The sequence below is a fragment of the Solanum stenotomum genome, chromosome 2, assembly GCF_019186545.1.
Source record: "Solanum stenotomum isolate F172 chromosome 2, ASM1918654v1, whole genome shotgun sequence".
Taxonomy (NCBI): Eukaryota; Viridiplantae; Streptophyta; class Magnoliopsida; order Solanales; family Solanaceae; genus Solanum; species Solanum stenotomum.
The window spans coordinates 72,547,034-72,560,251 of record NC_064283.1 but is presented as its reverse complement, the minus strand read 5'-3'; the positions used below and the strand labels follow the sequence as shown (position 1 = coordinate 72,560,251).

Here is a 13,218-nt window from a genome sequence, read left to right as displayed (position 1 = left end):
CTAGGGTGTGAAATAAATAAAGTAATATATTTGAATAATATACCTATTATGTATACCAACTTCTAAATAAAAAATTAACTCATAATTTCATGTATGACTGTCACATTCCTTTTTTCATTGAGGTTTTTCAATTAAAGGGACTATTTTAAAAAATATTTATTTTATTTAGAGTCGCCACTTAAAGTTGAATTTTGGTGAATCTCTAATAAAAAAAGTTGACTCTTCATTTTAATTGGTCTGCGAAGAAGAAAATTGGGTAAGATATTCTATTAATCAAGGAGAAGGTATCAAACATCCCGCAAGTCTCATGGTTCTAACATGATCTCTTTATTGATATATATATGATTTGAATAAATTATTGTATATATTACGCTTATGAGCCTAGAAAAACTGCTTATGGACACTTGCTTTAATTTATTTTAAACATATTTTAAAATTATCTTACTTTATTAATATGGTATTCGGTTTCCAAATAATTTTTTTTAAAAAAAGAAAAACTAAGGAAAAACAAGAGGAAAGAGAAGAGCATGAAAGAGAAACAAAAGACAAATAATGAAAAATAAAGCACGAGTCTCATAGATCGGAATATAATTGCAATAAAAAATATCCTCACATAACTAGTACAAGTTGTACCTCATCCACAGTAAAAATTTTCGTTCTGAGATATATAAGTGGAGCCAGAAATGCACAAAAATTTGGGAATTTACACTAGAGAAAAATGCTTTAAGAATAATATTTCACCTTTCAAAACACTCAAATGGACTTTGAAGTCCTCTCAGCAAAAGAACATTTACTGTTACATTTTGAAAACAAGTGTTCTTTCCCATCTTTGTGGTTGATAAAGTATGGAACTAACAATCTTGACACCTTGAGGTACCGGCAACTCATCCTGCATCGGAATTTTCTCGTGCCAGACAAACTCATTCTCGTGTTCATACTTCCGGAGCAGCACAGTCAAGTCATCAATCGCTTGCTTATAAACTAGTCTCCATGACTCTTCTCTTGGTGNAGCTGCTGGAGTATATTACATTTGGTTAGAGAGAAATATGAGGCTATTTCCAACAGAAAGCAGGCATAGACCAACAGTTGATCAAATTCATTACATATGAAGTCTTGTTCTATGGTAACATGCAGAAGAAATTATCTAGCAAAATGTAACACCTTGAGAGACATCCAAGTGAAGATTGAAGTGTCTATATACTAGCGTTTTATATTTTATCCTTCAGTCATATATGAACTATTATGCAAATAAGTCTACCTGCAATGCTTGGGACATTTTGCCCAAGCTTGCAGCAACCTTGTGCTTAATGTGATTTTTCTGGTGGGTAAGAGAAATTCTTTGCTTACCAAAAAAAACATAGCTAACTTTCACACTAGAATTAATTAAACTGCTCACCTCAAATGGAGTCTAATTTTCTTCAAGTGTTATCCAAAAACATCAACAAAGCTGCAAGAATATAAGAAAAATTAACTAGAAAGGGTTGAGATGCCAAAGAATTTAAAAACTATTTTGAAGAAACACAACTAAACAGAACTGGTCAGAAAATGGAAACAAATGGACTAAAGAATGAAAAGTATAAACATAGAAGTTGTGCAGCTATACAGAAAATAAAATTTGAGCAAGAAGAAGTTGAGAAAGCGATTAGTTCTTTTGATCTTATCCAAGCTTGGAAAAGATTTCTTTTTCAATTCCTTGAAGTGAAAGATACTATAGTTGAGTGTGCAGCTGGGTAGAAAATATAAAAGAAGATATATGCGCGTGCATAAACAATGTTCCAATAATCAGACAAGACAAGATTCTAATGTTACCGAAATTCGTTTGTAGCAAAATAATGGTGGCTCAAGTTCCTCATCGTGATACAAAAACTGATGTAGTATATATTTACATGGTGTATCAAGTTCCCCAAAAGTGGCAAATATTGTTCTACCTTCTGTATATTCTGCATAGATTGAAACAAAAATCAAAATGAGAAAGTTTCTTACACTGTTTGTTGCTTTTGAAAGGTTAGCAAGCAGTTGGTTAAAAGGCCCGCTATCTCATTTGTCCAGCTGAATTTGTGACGTAGAATGCTATTATAACCATGTTACTATGTTAGCTAGCAGGTAATATACAAAGACTTAAACATGTTAGTAAGGAGTAAGCAATATCATTTAGAAACTTCACAAAATCTAGGACACAAACAAAGATGATAAGGGTCTTACGAAACTACATTTTTCATGTTTTCTTGATAGCACAAATGAGTGATGACTACCTGTTCACATCGAGAAGTCAACCCCCCAGACATTTCTCTAGCAATGGCCTCTGTCACAAAGCTATTCTGATTGATGGATTCGATAGCTCTCCTTCTGGAGCTCAACTCTTTTAATTGCTCCAGGGTTCCAGGATCAGACGACGGTAATGCATTTTCAAATAGAACCTGTCAACATTAGCACAGAAAAACCAATGAAAATTAGATTGTGATGTCAATAGAACCATACAGCTATAGTCTGAAAAGTACACAACTTTTTTAAATCTTCCCCATTGGAATTCATTATTCAGGTGTAAGGAAGTTGAAGTTGTACAATTTCACTCTTAGATATCTATTTACCTAAATGCTTAAGGTGCAATTGTTGCATCCACCTCCAATATCAGTGTATCCTGAGCTCAAAGTCCTCCAGAAATACTCATAAAAGAATACTCTTAAATGAGAAAAGGTTCAAATTTGATACTAGACTTTACGAAATTAGTTTTCTATGCCATTCCTCAAAAGTCTGCTTAAAAAGAAAACCTCCCGATTACCCATTTATCATACATGCCCTTCATTTTTAACGGAGCTCCAACTGGCACAATGTCTCTATGCTGACTGCTTTAAATTGTCATGCAAGTGACAGACGTGAAAAAGGAAAAGAGAAGACGTCTAAATTTGCTCCTATACTCCGCAAAGGTAGCAAATTTAATCATGCCCCTATTTTTATAATTAGTCAGCTAGCATGGAACAAATTCAATCAGATATTTTTTGTATGATACATTTGCAAAACATTTAGAATTTTAAAGAGGATGCTGAAAGCTCTTCTTGGTTATCGACTATGGTGGTAGTGGTTCCCTTCTTAGATAAAGATCAAAAGTAACATAAGAGAGCGTTGATGATTAACTTTGCAAAGTTCAAGGACAAATCTGGACGTTTTCTCTTCTTTCGTTTTTTCCATGTGTCTTAGATAGTAATTTAAATTGTCAGCATAGAAAAAAAAATGCCAAATTCACCTGTTTGAAATAAAGGACATATATGATATGTTTGAATAACAGTTAGGTCCTTCTTAATCAATCTTTCAAAAGAAGGGAATGGCTGACTATCTTTTTTCATTAAGAGTGGCGTCTAGACTCCAGACCACTTGCGTGAACCTCAACTATTTCACCTTCTACCTACTACTTCCCACCAACACAGCTACCGGGTAACACTTTACCACCAAGGCTTAGGCAGATGACAGTAATCAATCACCTACTGTTTTTATCTCTATTCAGAGAGCATGTACCGCTAATTCGCAAAATTAGGGGGAAAATAGTTTCTTTTCACTTCTAAGTACAAAAATCAATACTCTCCACAAGCCTTACATATCAAAAATCATAAAAAAGGCAAGAGAAAAAGCATATAGCAAGTCGAGCATATATTTATCAACACACACTAAAATCAGCTGACAAGAACATCTAAGCAAATTTGTTTCTGAAGCTTTATGGAAAGGCGAGAAACATTGATATATATAGGTGTAGGTATACCACTTACGAGAAAGACATATTCAACCAATTATTAGGTAGAAAGAGATATAAACGACAGGACACAACTTGATATTTTGGTATTATCGCCACAAATAATCAAAACTCAACAAATCTCAAACTTTCTATTCCATATCCAGATGCAAATCAACTCCTTATATAGAATCCAGATCAACACATTCAATGAAGCAGCCAGTACGGCTTCATTTTTCCTAATATGACTAGCTAGCATCATCATCATTATGCATTATAATATTCAATTTCCAAACAACAGCGATCAATGAATCAAAACCACAAAATTAGAGCAAATTGGCTAATAAAATCAAATTACAATACCTGAGGAGATTTCTGCTTTGAAAAACCTTGAAAAGTTATCATCATTTTTCTGATTCACTCTTTCCCAAAATACACTCAAAAACAATGAAATACAGTGAAAATCACATAGAAAAAATGGGAAAATTTGTTAGAAAAATTGAGTAGAAACTTGTGGTGTAATGCATTAAGTTTGTCAAGTTAAGTAGGAGAAGAAAGGTCTAGAAATGAATATATAATCAGAGAAGAGAGTCCACAAAATTGAAGTGTCATTTTCAAACCAGTCTTCTACTCTGTTTCTCTTTTCCTTCTCTCCTAAGAATACCGATCATTTTTCGGGTCGAATTTCGTCTATTGGGTTCCCGCCGGCCCAGTTAGAAAGATGAATTTGGGCTACTCACGGTTATACCTTATTAGGTCCAACAAAATAGAAAAAAAAGGAAAAACTACATACTACCATATATATTATGATTATACTTTCAAATTATTATTATGTATTTTAACACTAGTCAAGAGTTTCCTATCATATATTGAGGAAGATACGTTTAGTATATGAGGTTTTATTACCAGATACACTAAAATAGGGAGAAAGGTGAGCAAGATTCATTATGTATCCAGATACATACATCTTGTAGCGGGTGTGATTCACATGTATCCATGTATCTAGTTTGGCATGTATCTGGACACCAGATACATAGAACAGTGGTGAGTGAGATGGGAGGCGCGCGAAATTTGTTATGTATCACAGATACATGCGAATTCACTCGAATATAATGTAGCTATAACAAACTACACCTAATTTTGACCACATATATTCCAAGATACATGTATTTGAATGTATTTGGACGCACCAATATTTGGTAAGATACGAAATATTGCAAACTGGAGTGTATATATATATATCTCAGTAATTAGCTCCTAAACTAGTGGGATTTATGTAAGTTCTCCATAAATAAATAAAAACTACGTTAAACAACATGAAGCATACTATTATTAGTGTTGATTACTTGCTGAAACAGTAATTTTCGAAATTAAATTTTCTGCAGTTAATTGTTCTGCAAACATGTATTTGACAATTCAGATACATGACGTATATCAAATATTCGCAAGTAAGATAAGGTGTAGTTTCTGAATGATTGACATGTACTTGAGATATGCCAACTCTCTTCTCTTGCTTGCATCTCTCCCTCTCTTATCCCTCTCCTTTTTTATATTTGTATTTCATAGTGTATCAAGTGTATTCAGTAGAATATGAAAGCATATATTCAAATTTAATTTCATCTAATGTATCCGGTATCAAATATCTAGTGTATGTTCATGCAAACATGTAGCTCCTTCTGCTTGTAAAACAGGCACATTGTTCTTGCAATTCAGAGTTCACATTTTTACATCTATTGTTCAACTAGGCACTTGAAAAAGAAATTCCCCAGGTGTCTAATTGTGAACAGCTTTTAGACTGAATCTGTATATGAAGAAATTAAGAGAAAAAAAAAAGTTAAAAAGAGAGTTCAATATTTATTATATATATAAAAAAAAAATATAATTTTAGCCACGAGTACAAGCGTAATTTTCTATTGAAGGATGTCAGCTTTACTTGGCTCCGTCCCTGGTTATATCACACCATAATTCTGAATGATTTTAATTTAATTTAGTTTGTTATGGCGAAATTAGAACATTTCCTTTAGTTGTGGGACAACATCAAAATACCTATTTAAAACAGATCATATTTATTGCCAGTAGGTTGAAAGTTGGAATCACGTAAAACTTCAATAAACATTAGAAATCTTTATAATATAATTCAATTTCGCTATACTCCTTATATCATAAAATTATGCTTATATCCTCTGTAGTATAAGAATTTTATATTTATATTTCTATGTGGTATATTCGTTATTAAATATATTAAGAAATGAATTATTAGAGACAAATTTAAATTGTAACTATTTTTCACATATTCAGCTTTAGAATTTATTTTCTAAAAAAGAAACATTCATGATTCATGCAAATTCTTTTTATTCATGCCTTTTATTAAACAGAGAATAATTTTATTTTTTTAAAAAAATAGTATATTTTGATGTCTCAGTTCAATTATCCAACAAGAGCTTGTTTGAATGACTTATTTTAGAGGGTGATGAAGTGGTCGGTTTTGATGAGGAAGCTAAGGAGTTAATATTTCAAAACCGTCACTCAACTACGAAAATTTATGTTTATTTTTTCAAGTTCATTAAAACACAAAAATAAAGCATAACAATTATAATGTACAAAGTATGGTAATAATCACACCCTCTGCAGATTTCTTTCATGAGTTAGATGCATAATCTCTCCCATCTAATTAACTTCAATCAATTCCGATTTCAGATGAACATGACCATTTGAGTAGTAGTCTTGTTGGAAATCTTAACGAAAATACCTGTAGAGAATTCTTTATAGCAGGAGGCATGTCAATGACATTGCCCTCAAGTATATTTCACGATTCAACTACTCTTCTAGTATTTCAAAGAAACTAACAATAGATTAAAACAAGAGTTTTACACAAAGAAAACAAAGCAAATATAACCATAACAAAATAGGAAAGATGTAAACAGTTATTTTTCTGTGGCTTCCACACGAAGGGGGAACTCGAAATGCAACAGAGTTAGCCTTATTTGAAAATGGCAATACTCCAGCTAGCTATTTGTCTGATGATATCTGGCTTCCAGCAAGCTCAATGTCCAAGTTATCTCCTGCAGAAGAAGAGGAAAATTAAGTTTTAGTAACTGAAAAAAAACAGAAACAAAGAGAGGAAAATTGTGGCGAATAAACAAATGAATTCGACTGACCTTTCAACTTCACTGTTGTGATGACCCGAAAGGTTATTTTTGGAAATTTTAAACTATTCGTTTAACTTGAGTTAATTAATCGATAGTTAGTGGGCTAAAGTGATCATTTATTTAAGATCCTATACCATTAGGGCCATGTGTTAAAAATAAATTAAAGTTAAATAGGGTTTAATAAAATAAATTTCTTTTACTTTTCATTCTTTGCACAAGTTCATGCGGCGTCCCACTATCAAACTAAAAACGGTGAAGAAGAAAGCAGTTAACAAAGATTGTTCAGGTAAGGTTTAATTAGAATTCTCATCTTTGTATACGTGTTGGTCTATCTATGAAGTAATTTCTTAAGAATCGGATAGAAATTCATAATAATGATTATTATATTAATGAAGTGAAGGTGAGGAATTTAAATTTTAGAATCTTTAAGCCATATGTGGCTGCCGCATGTGTTGGTGGGTATGGTGTCTTTAAAGGTAATAATTATTACTATGAAAGGATTTATTATACTATTATTTACCTAGCTACTATTGAAATAGTTCTCTGGATTAATACTTTAACAAATTAGTATTTTATTCTTTGATTGGAACATTAGCTTAAGGATTTTGGGGATAAGTGCTATGAATAATTATGGCATAGGGGAGGACACCGTGAGTAATAGTTAAGGATAGTATATATGAAGGGAAATTGGTATAATTCTTGAATCCTGCAAATTGTTTCATCGTTGGAAGTTATTTGGAGGCTAGTTGAGATAAATTAGTGGCTGGCATTAGAGAGGGCAATGAATGATAATAAAAGTAAAATTATTGGATAGAAGTATTGGATGAGAGAATAAGGTATATTGTTGTATGTTTGTACCGTGAGTTTGTTCTGAAAATTTAAAGGTAAGTATAGGGAGTTAATTGAATAAGTAATGGTGAGCCAATCATTGGTTGGAATAAAGGGTGTCAAAAAGGAAGGAAAAATAAATAAATATATGATGGTGAAATGTTAATTAGCATCAAGAGATACGAACTTGATTATAAAGTCTAGCAAATTTTTAGGTCAAGGCTAAACCTATAGTAATATGGGCGTTGTTAGTTTCAAAATCTTATTGTGAATATGTACTTGAATAGCTTGCATTGATTTGGAAGCTCAACAAAAAGGGAAGGCTCAAGTCTCGGAGTGATTGTTCTGTTATTTGAGGCAAGTGGATTTCTAAACCCTTGTTAAGTGTATGAAATTCGTGTATTTCCTTGTGGTATATGCTTGGGAGTAATGAGAATTGATGATGGGTTGATTTGTCCATGTTGAATAATTCTAGTGATGGTAAAAGGGTAATAAAAAGGCTTGTTGTTTATTTGTTGATGTTGTGTCACGATTGTATTGTTGTGAATTGTACATTGATATTAAATTGGTCATCTCCTCATTATTTGTGTGAACATGTTATTTGCATTGTTCTGAGACATGATTGTGATAAGTGTTATGAGATAAGATGATGTACCATTTCGAGGGACATATCGCGCGCCGCGGTGGATACTATATTTCGAGGAACGTATCGCGCGCCGCAATGGTTACTATTATCGAGGGTCGTATCGCACGCCGCGATGGATGCATGGACAGATATGTCCCCCATGGGTCCCGGACTGAGAGACAGCGGGTGTGTATCATTAGGTCAAACATGCATCACTATACTTGACATTGCATTTCATTGCATTGCACATTTTTATTATTGATGAACTTGATCTCGTGTGTTGCTGATCTTGTGAGTGCCTTTATGTGAAACTTGTTATTGATGAATATTGAGTTGATATTGAGAATATATAATCTGTTAGAGTGTTGTTGTTGAGCTGTATGCTTTGTAAATTGTGAATTGTTAGGTTGGGCTGGTTTTATGCAGGTTGTAGTTATGGAGGTTAGGATGGGGTGTAAGGAGTACTCGTATTCTGTTCCCTTAGCTTGTGTTTAGAGGTTTGCTTGTTGAGTACCGTGTGGTTTTGTACTCACCCCTTGCTTCTACAATCTTTTGTAGGTTACGAGCCCGGATCTTCGTGATACCTTCCATTCTCTTCGTTTTCGAGGCTTTCTGTGGAGATCTGAGAGGTAGTTGTTTGTCATCTCAGCGAACCTTCTTACTCCTGTTTATGATTTTGTTTTTACTTGAAAGACAACGTCATTTGAGACTTGCGTATTTTTATTTCAATTCTAGTATTTACATTAGAGGCTTGTGCCCGTGACAACCAGGTTTTGGGGATTGAATTAAGTTGACTCGTTTTCGTAATAGTAATTGTTATTGAACTTTGCTTTATTTCCGCACTTTATCGAAATGATTGGGTTTTAGGCTGACTTGTTTGGTGGGATACGACGAGTGCCATTACATCCAATTTTGGGTCATGACAACTGTGTGGCCTTGGATCAGCTTCAGGAGGGAATATACTGCACTTGAATTTTATGTCTTGAGATATCTTATGTTCCAGCAGTGGCGGAGCCAGAAATTTCGCCAAGGGTGTTCAACCTTTAAAGAGTCAATAAAAAAAAATTAGCATAGTGGGTACACAAAACATTTTTTTTTTACCGATGAGTAACCTGCACAAAAATTTATGTGTTTTTTTTTGTTTAAAAAGAGATTTGTATTAAAAAAATGCAGCTAGTGGGAATTAAACCCCAGACCTCCATGAGGTGGACGAGTGTGCCTACCGCTGGACCATCTGCCTCTGCTTTTTCAAAGAGTGTTCAATTAATAAATATACAGATATTAGACTATATTTTGCCTATATACCATATATAATTTTCCGACGAAGGGTGTCCATCTGACCACCCTTCCTAGACTGTAGCTCCGCCCCTGTGTTCCAGTATATCTCTTGCAGCTTTGACTGCTTTCTGTGTGTTCTCTAACTTCATCTCTTGAAGGCTAGGTATATCAACTAGCTTAAGTGGCACAGAGTCGAGCTTATCACACGAGACAAGAACAAGTTTCCCAAGAATGGGGAAGTTAAGTTGGACACCTCCCAAATTTCTAATTCTGCCCTCTCGATCCACAATACCCGGAGTTTGCTAAAACCTCCTACCTCCGGCTTCCAAGTGTCACCTATGAATACATTTTCTTTCAACTTTAGAACTTCAAGGGATTCCAATTGCCCTAATTTGTCAGCATCACTTCATGCAAACCTTGTGTTACTCAAACTTAACTTCTTCACGATATTATTTTATTATTATCTCTATTATTTTGTAGTTAAAATATTATTTTTCATATAAGACCATTAATTATATCTCTAATATTAGTAATTCATTTTAAATATAATATAACATTTAAAAATATATATATTATTTAATATATACTACTTTCATCCCGAATTAATAATGTTTCAATTTTTTTTAATTTTCGTCACTTTAATATAGTTTGATATCATTATTATTTTCACTATGAAGAATGCACAAAATTAAAATGATAAGATGAAAATTTTAATTTAAAAATACAATACATGACATAATAGTTTAAATACAAGATAACAATACAAAACATAATAATTTTATCACAACGATAATTTAGTAATCCGGTAGGTCATTTTTCAGATTTAACAATATTCGGAAAAATTAGTGTATGATCCACATAATTAGTGTAGTTGTGATTGCGGTTGTGCTTGTTGATTTCTTTTTCAATTATTCGTAGTTGTTCTTGTTGAATGAAAATCTCCGATTTGAACATTCTTTAGCTAGACATAAAATGATTAAGGATAAAAATGTTCATTTTGAACTCCGTAATGCATTAATAGAGCATTTATGAGAGCAATGTAATAATCTTGAAAGTAGAGTATTTATGTAATTATAGTTCACTAATAATTTTACTTTTATTTGAATTGTCCATTAATTTGTATATTATATACTATTAACTTGCAATTTATGTTATTTATAAATTTAGGAAAAATATAATTTTATATTAAGTAATGAATTCGAAAAAATAAATTTTTATATTACATGAATATTATATAAAGTGATTATTTGGAAAAAAGGAAATAAAGGATGTGTATCATGAAGTAAGAAAATAAGAATGAAATAGAAATAATAATATAATATTGAGGAGAGAAAAAAAAATCTTTTTTAGAGAGTAAAATAGAGAATTGGGTTGGAGTTGGTTGTCTGAAAAAATAGAGAACTCTATATTTGGAGAGGAAAATAGAGATTAGGGTTGGAGATGCCCTAAACAACATCATTCAACAGTTTTGTATAAGTTAAATCTCTATACACTAAATCATATACTATATAAGTAAACAAACACCATAAACGAATATATGATCTATTAAAAGTGAATAAATATTTATTCTTAATAAATATATATATCCCAACATTCCTCGCTTCCTGTTGCTCCCCAATATACACGCAAGTGTACGTGGTCGCTCAAGTAATATTGATTCTTAAAGAAACGAGTTATCGTTCCCAAGGGACTTATGATCAACTTATATCTAACACTTAACTCTACACATAAAATAAAAGTAACCGTTTTCAGAAATGGTGATGATTGTTAACTACTACTACTAATTATGCAATAAATAAAAGCAACCAATTGTGAACGATTTCAAGCAAGTAAAAGGTAATTTCAGGGCTGCAGCATGCAATGAATCTCATGTATCATATTCTCGGCTTAGAACTAATTTTAGTTGTCAAGTTACTGGTTTACAGGGTTAATTGTATGAGTTGGGTTTTAAACCTCTAGTCGCCTACTCCAGTTACCTGTCTAACTACATCGTTGAGCTGGGATAAACAGGCCTAACTGACGAGCATTTATATTTCATCCTGTTTCGTAACCAATCAAGTTGTTCGTCCGGGTGTCACTCCTGAACACAAATCACCTCAACTTAATGGATTGATGAAGCTCTCTATATTCTCTGGTCTATCTAACCCCTCCTCTCTCGATTTTAAGATTAGACAATAGATTTATCTTATGGTGATCAAACAAAAAATACTAAAACAAGAATATAGAAGTAACTTATAATGACAACCAAGAATTAATTCAAGAACCTTAAATAATCAACAATCGGTTCGTAGCTACAGCCCCAGAACTAGGGCGTTTAGCCACTCATACTATTAGAAAACCACAAAATGCAATTATTCATGCGATTTCCGGAAAATAGAAGAGTTAGAAGATCAAAATCTATTACAAAAGATAAATCTTGCTCTAGCACACCAAAATAATGTCGAACCCCCTACAATTTAGCCCTAGGGGTCTATTTATAGATGTTAGGAAAATTGGAACCAACTTCTACTTCAACTAGGAGTCCTATTTAATCTTGTTTTTGCTGGAAAAGTCGGGATAGGGGTGGGGCGCCGCGCCTCCCATCTCCCCAGGCACATGCCACTGAAGTTTTAGTGTTGGCGCGCCGCGCCTGGCAGTACACCAGGCAGGCACCTCTGAACTTTGGGCCTTGGCACGTCGCGCCTAGCAGAGCGCCTAAGAGTCCTCTCTGAAGTTCCACCAGTGGCGCTGCGCCAACCAGTGCACCAGCCACTGGTGGTTCTTGCCTTAGCCCTTTTCTTCTCCTCTTTGCTTCTTTTTCTCCAAATCAACTCCAACTTCTTTAAAAGGTTCTTGAAACAACTAATCACGTGCGTTAGTGCACAATCATCGCAAGTTACATGAAAATCAAGCTAATAACTAAAGATGATTCATTACTTCAATCTAAACATGGGCAATTATCGACAACTTAGGCATATAAATACCCTAAGATCTCTTCCAAACACACTAATATGGACTAGAGGGGAGTAGTTAAGCTTTGTTTTTTATCATCATCCAATCTTAATGGAGTATATATAGGATACATTCTTGGAGGTTAAACAAATTGTTGGGTTCATTAAAGAAGCAAATGAAGTGATTGATGGAGAAACAGAGGAGGTTTATTGTGGGTATGAATGGACTTGGCAAAACCACACTGGCAAGAAAAGTATGGAGTGATCTCACATTAGAACCAAATTTTCCAACAACATTTGGGTTTCTGTGGTACAGTCCAGCGAAGAAAAGCATATCTTTATTGTGATTCTCAAATCATATACGGAACCCAATGAAGAATTTCGTTGTAATGGTGAGAATGAATTAGCTAAAGTAATAGACTGTCCCTGTTACTACAGATATTTGCTAATTTCATTAAGAATCAATTCATCCTCTTTTTTGTAATAGTATGCACTTTAAAATTTGTTATAATGCCCATGTTATTACAGAAATTTAACAACTTCTAAACTCCTCCCATAATAGTTAACAGTACACCGGAATCAAGAATTTAAGCGAGGAGACTCGTGCTTAAACAACACAAATACTGTTATTACCCATTAAACTTATATTGTCAGAGTGTATACTAACTCAAAGTTGGATTTTCGTTA

General features: G+C 33.3%; 1 protein-coding gene across 1 annotated transcript; it reads right to left on the bottom strand.

Moving 5' to 3' along the window:
• Positions 1-796: 796 nt before the first annotated feature.
• LOC125856279 (uncharacterized) lies at positions 797-4,262 on the bottom strand. Its single transcript, XM_049535796.1, has 4 exons — positions 4,085-4,262; positions 2,253-2,417; positions 1,868-1,940; positions 797-1,014 (listed from the first exon to the last, which is right to left on the bottom strand). The coding sequence occupies exons 1-4, from the start codon at positions 4,127-4,129 to the stop codon at positions 797-799; spliced, it is 501 nt and encodes a 166-aa protein (XP_049391753.1). The 5' UTR covers positions 4,130-4,262.
• Positions 4,263-13,218: the final 8,956 nt, after the last annotated feature.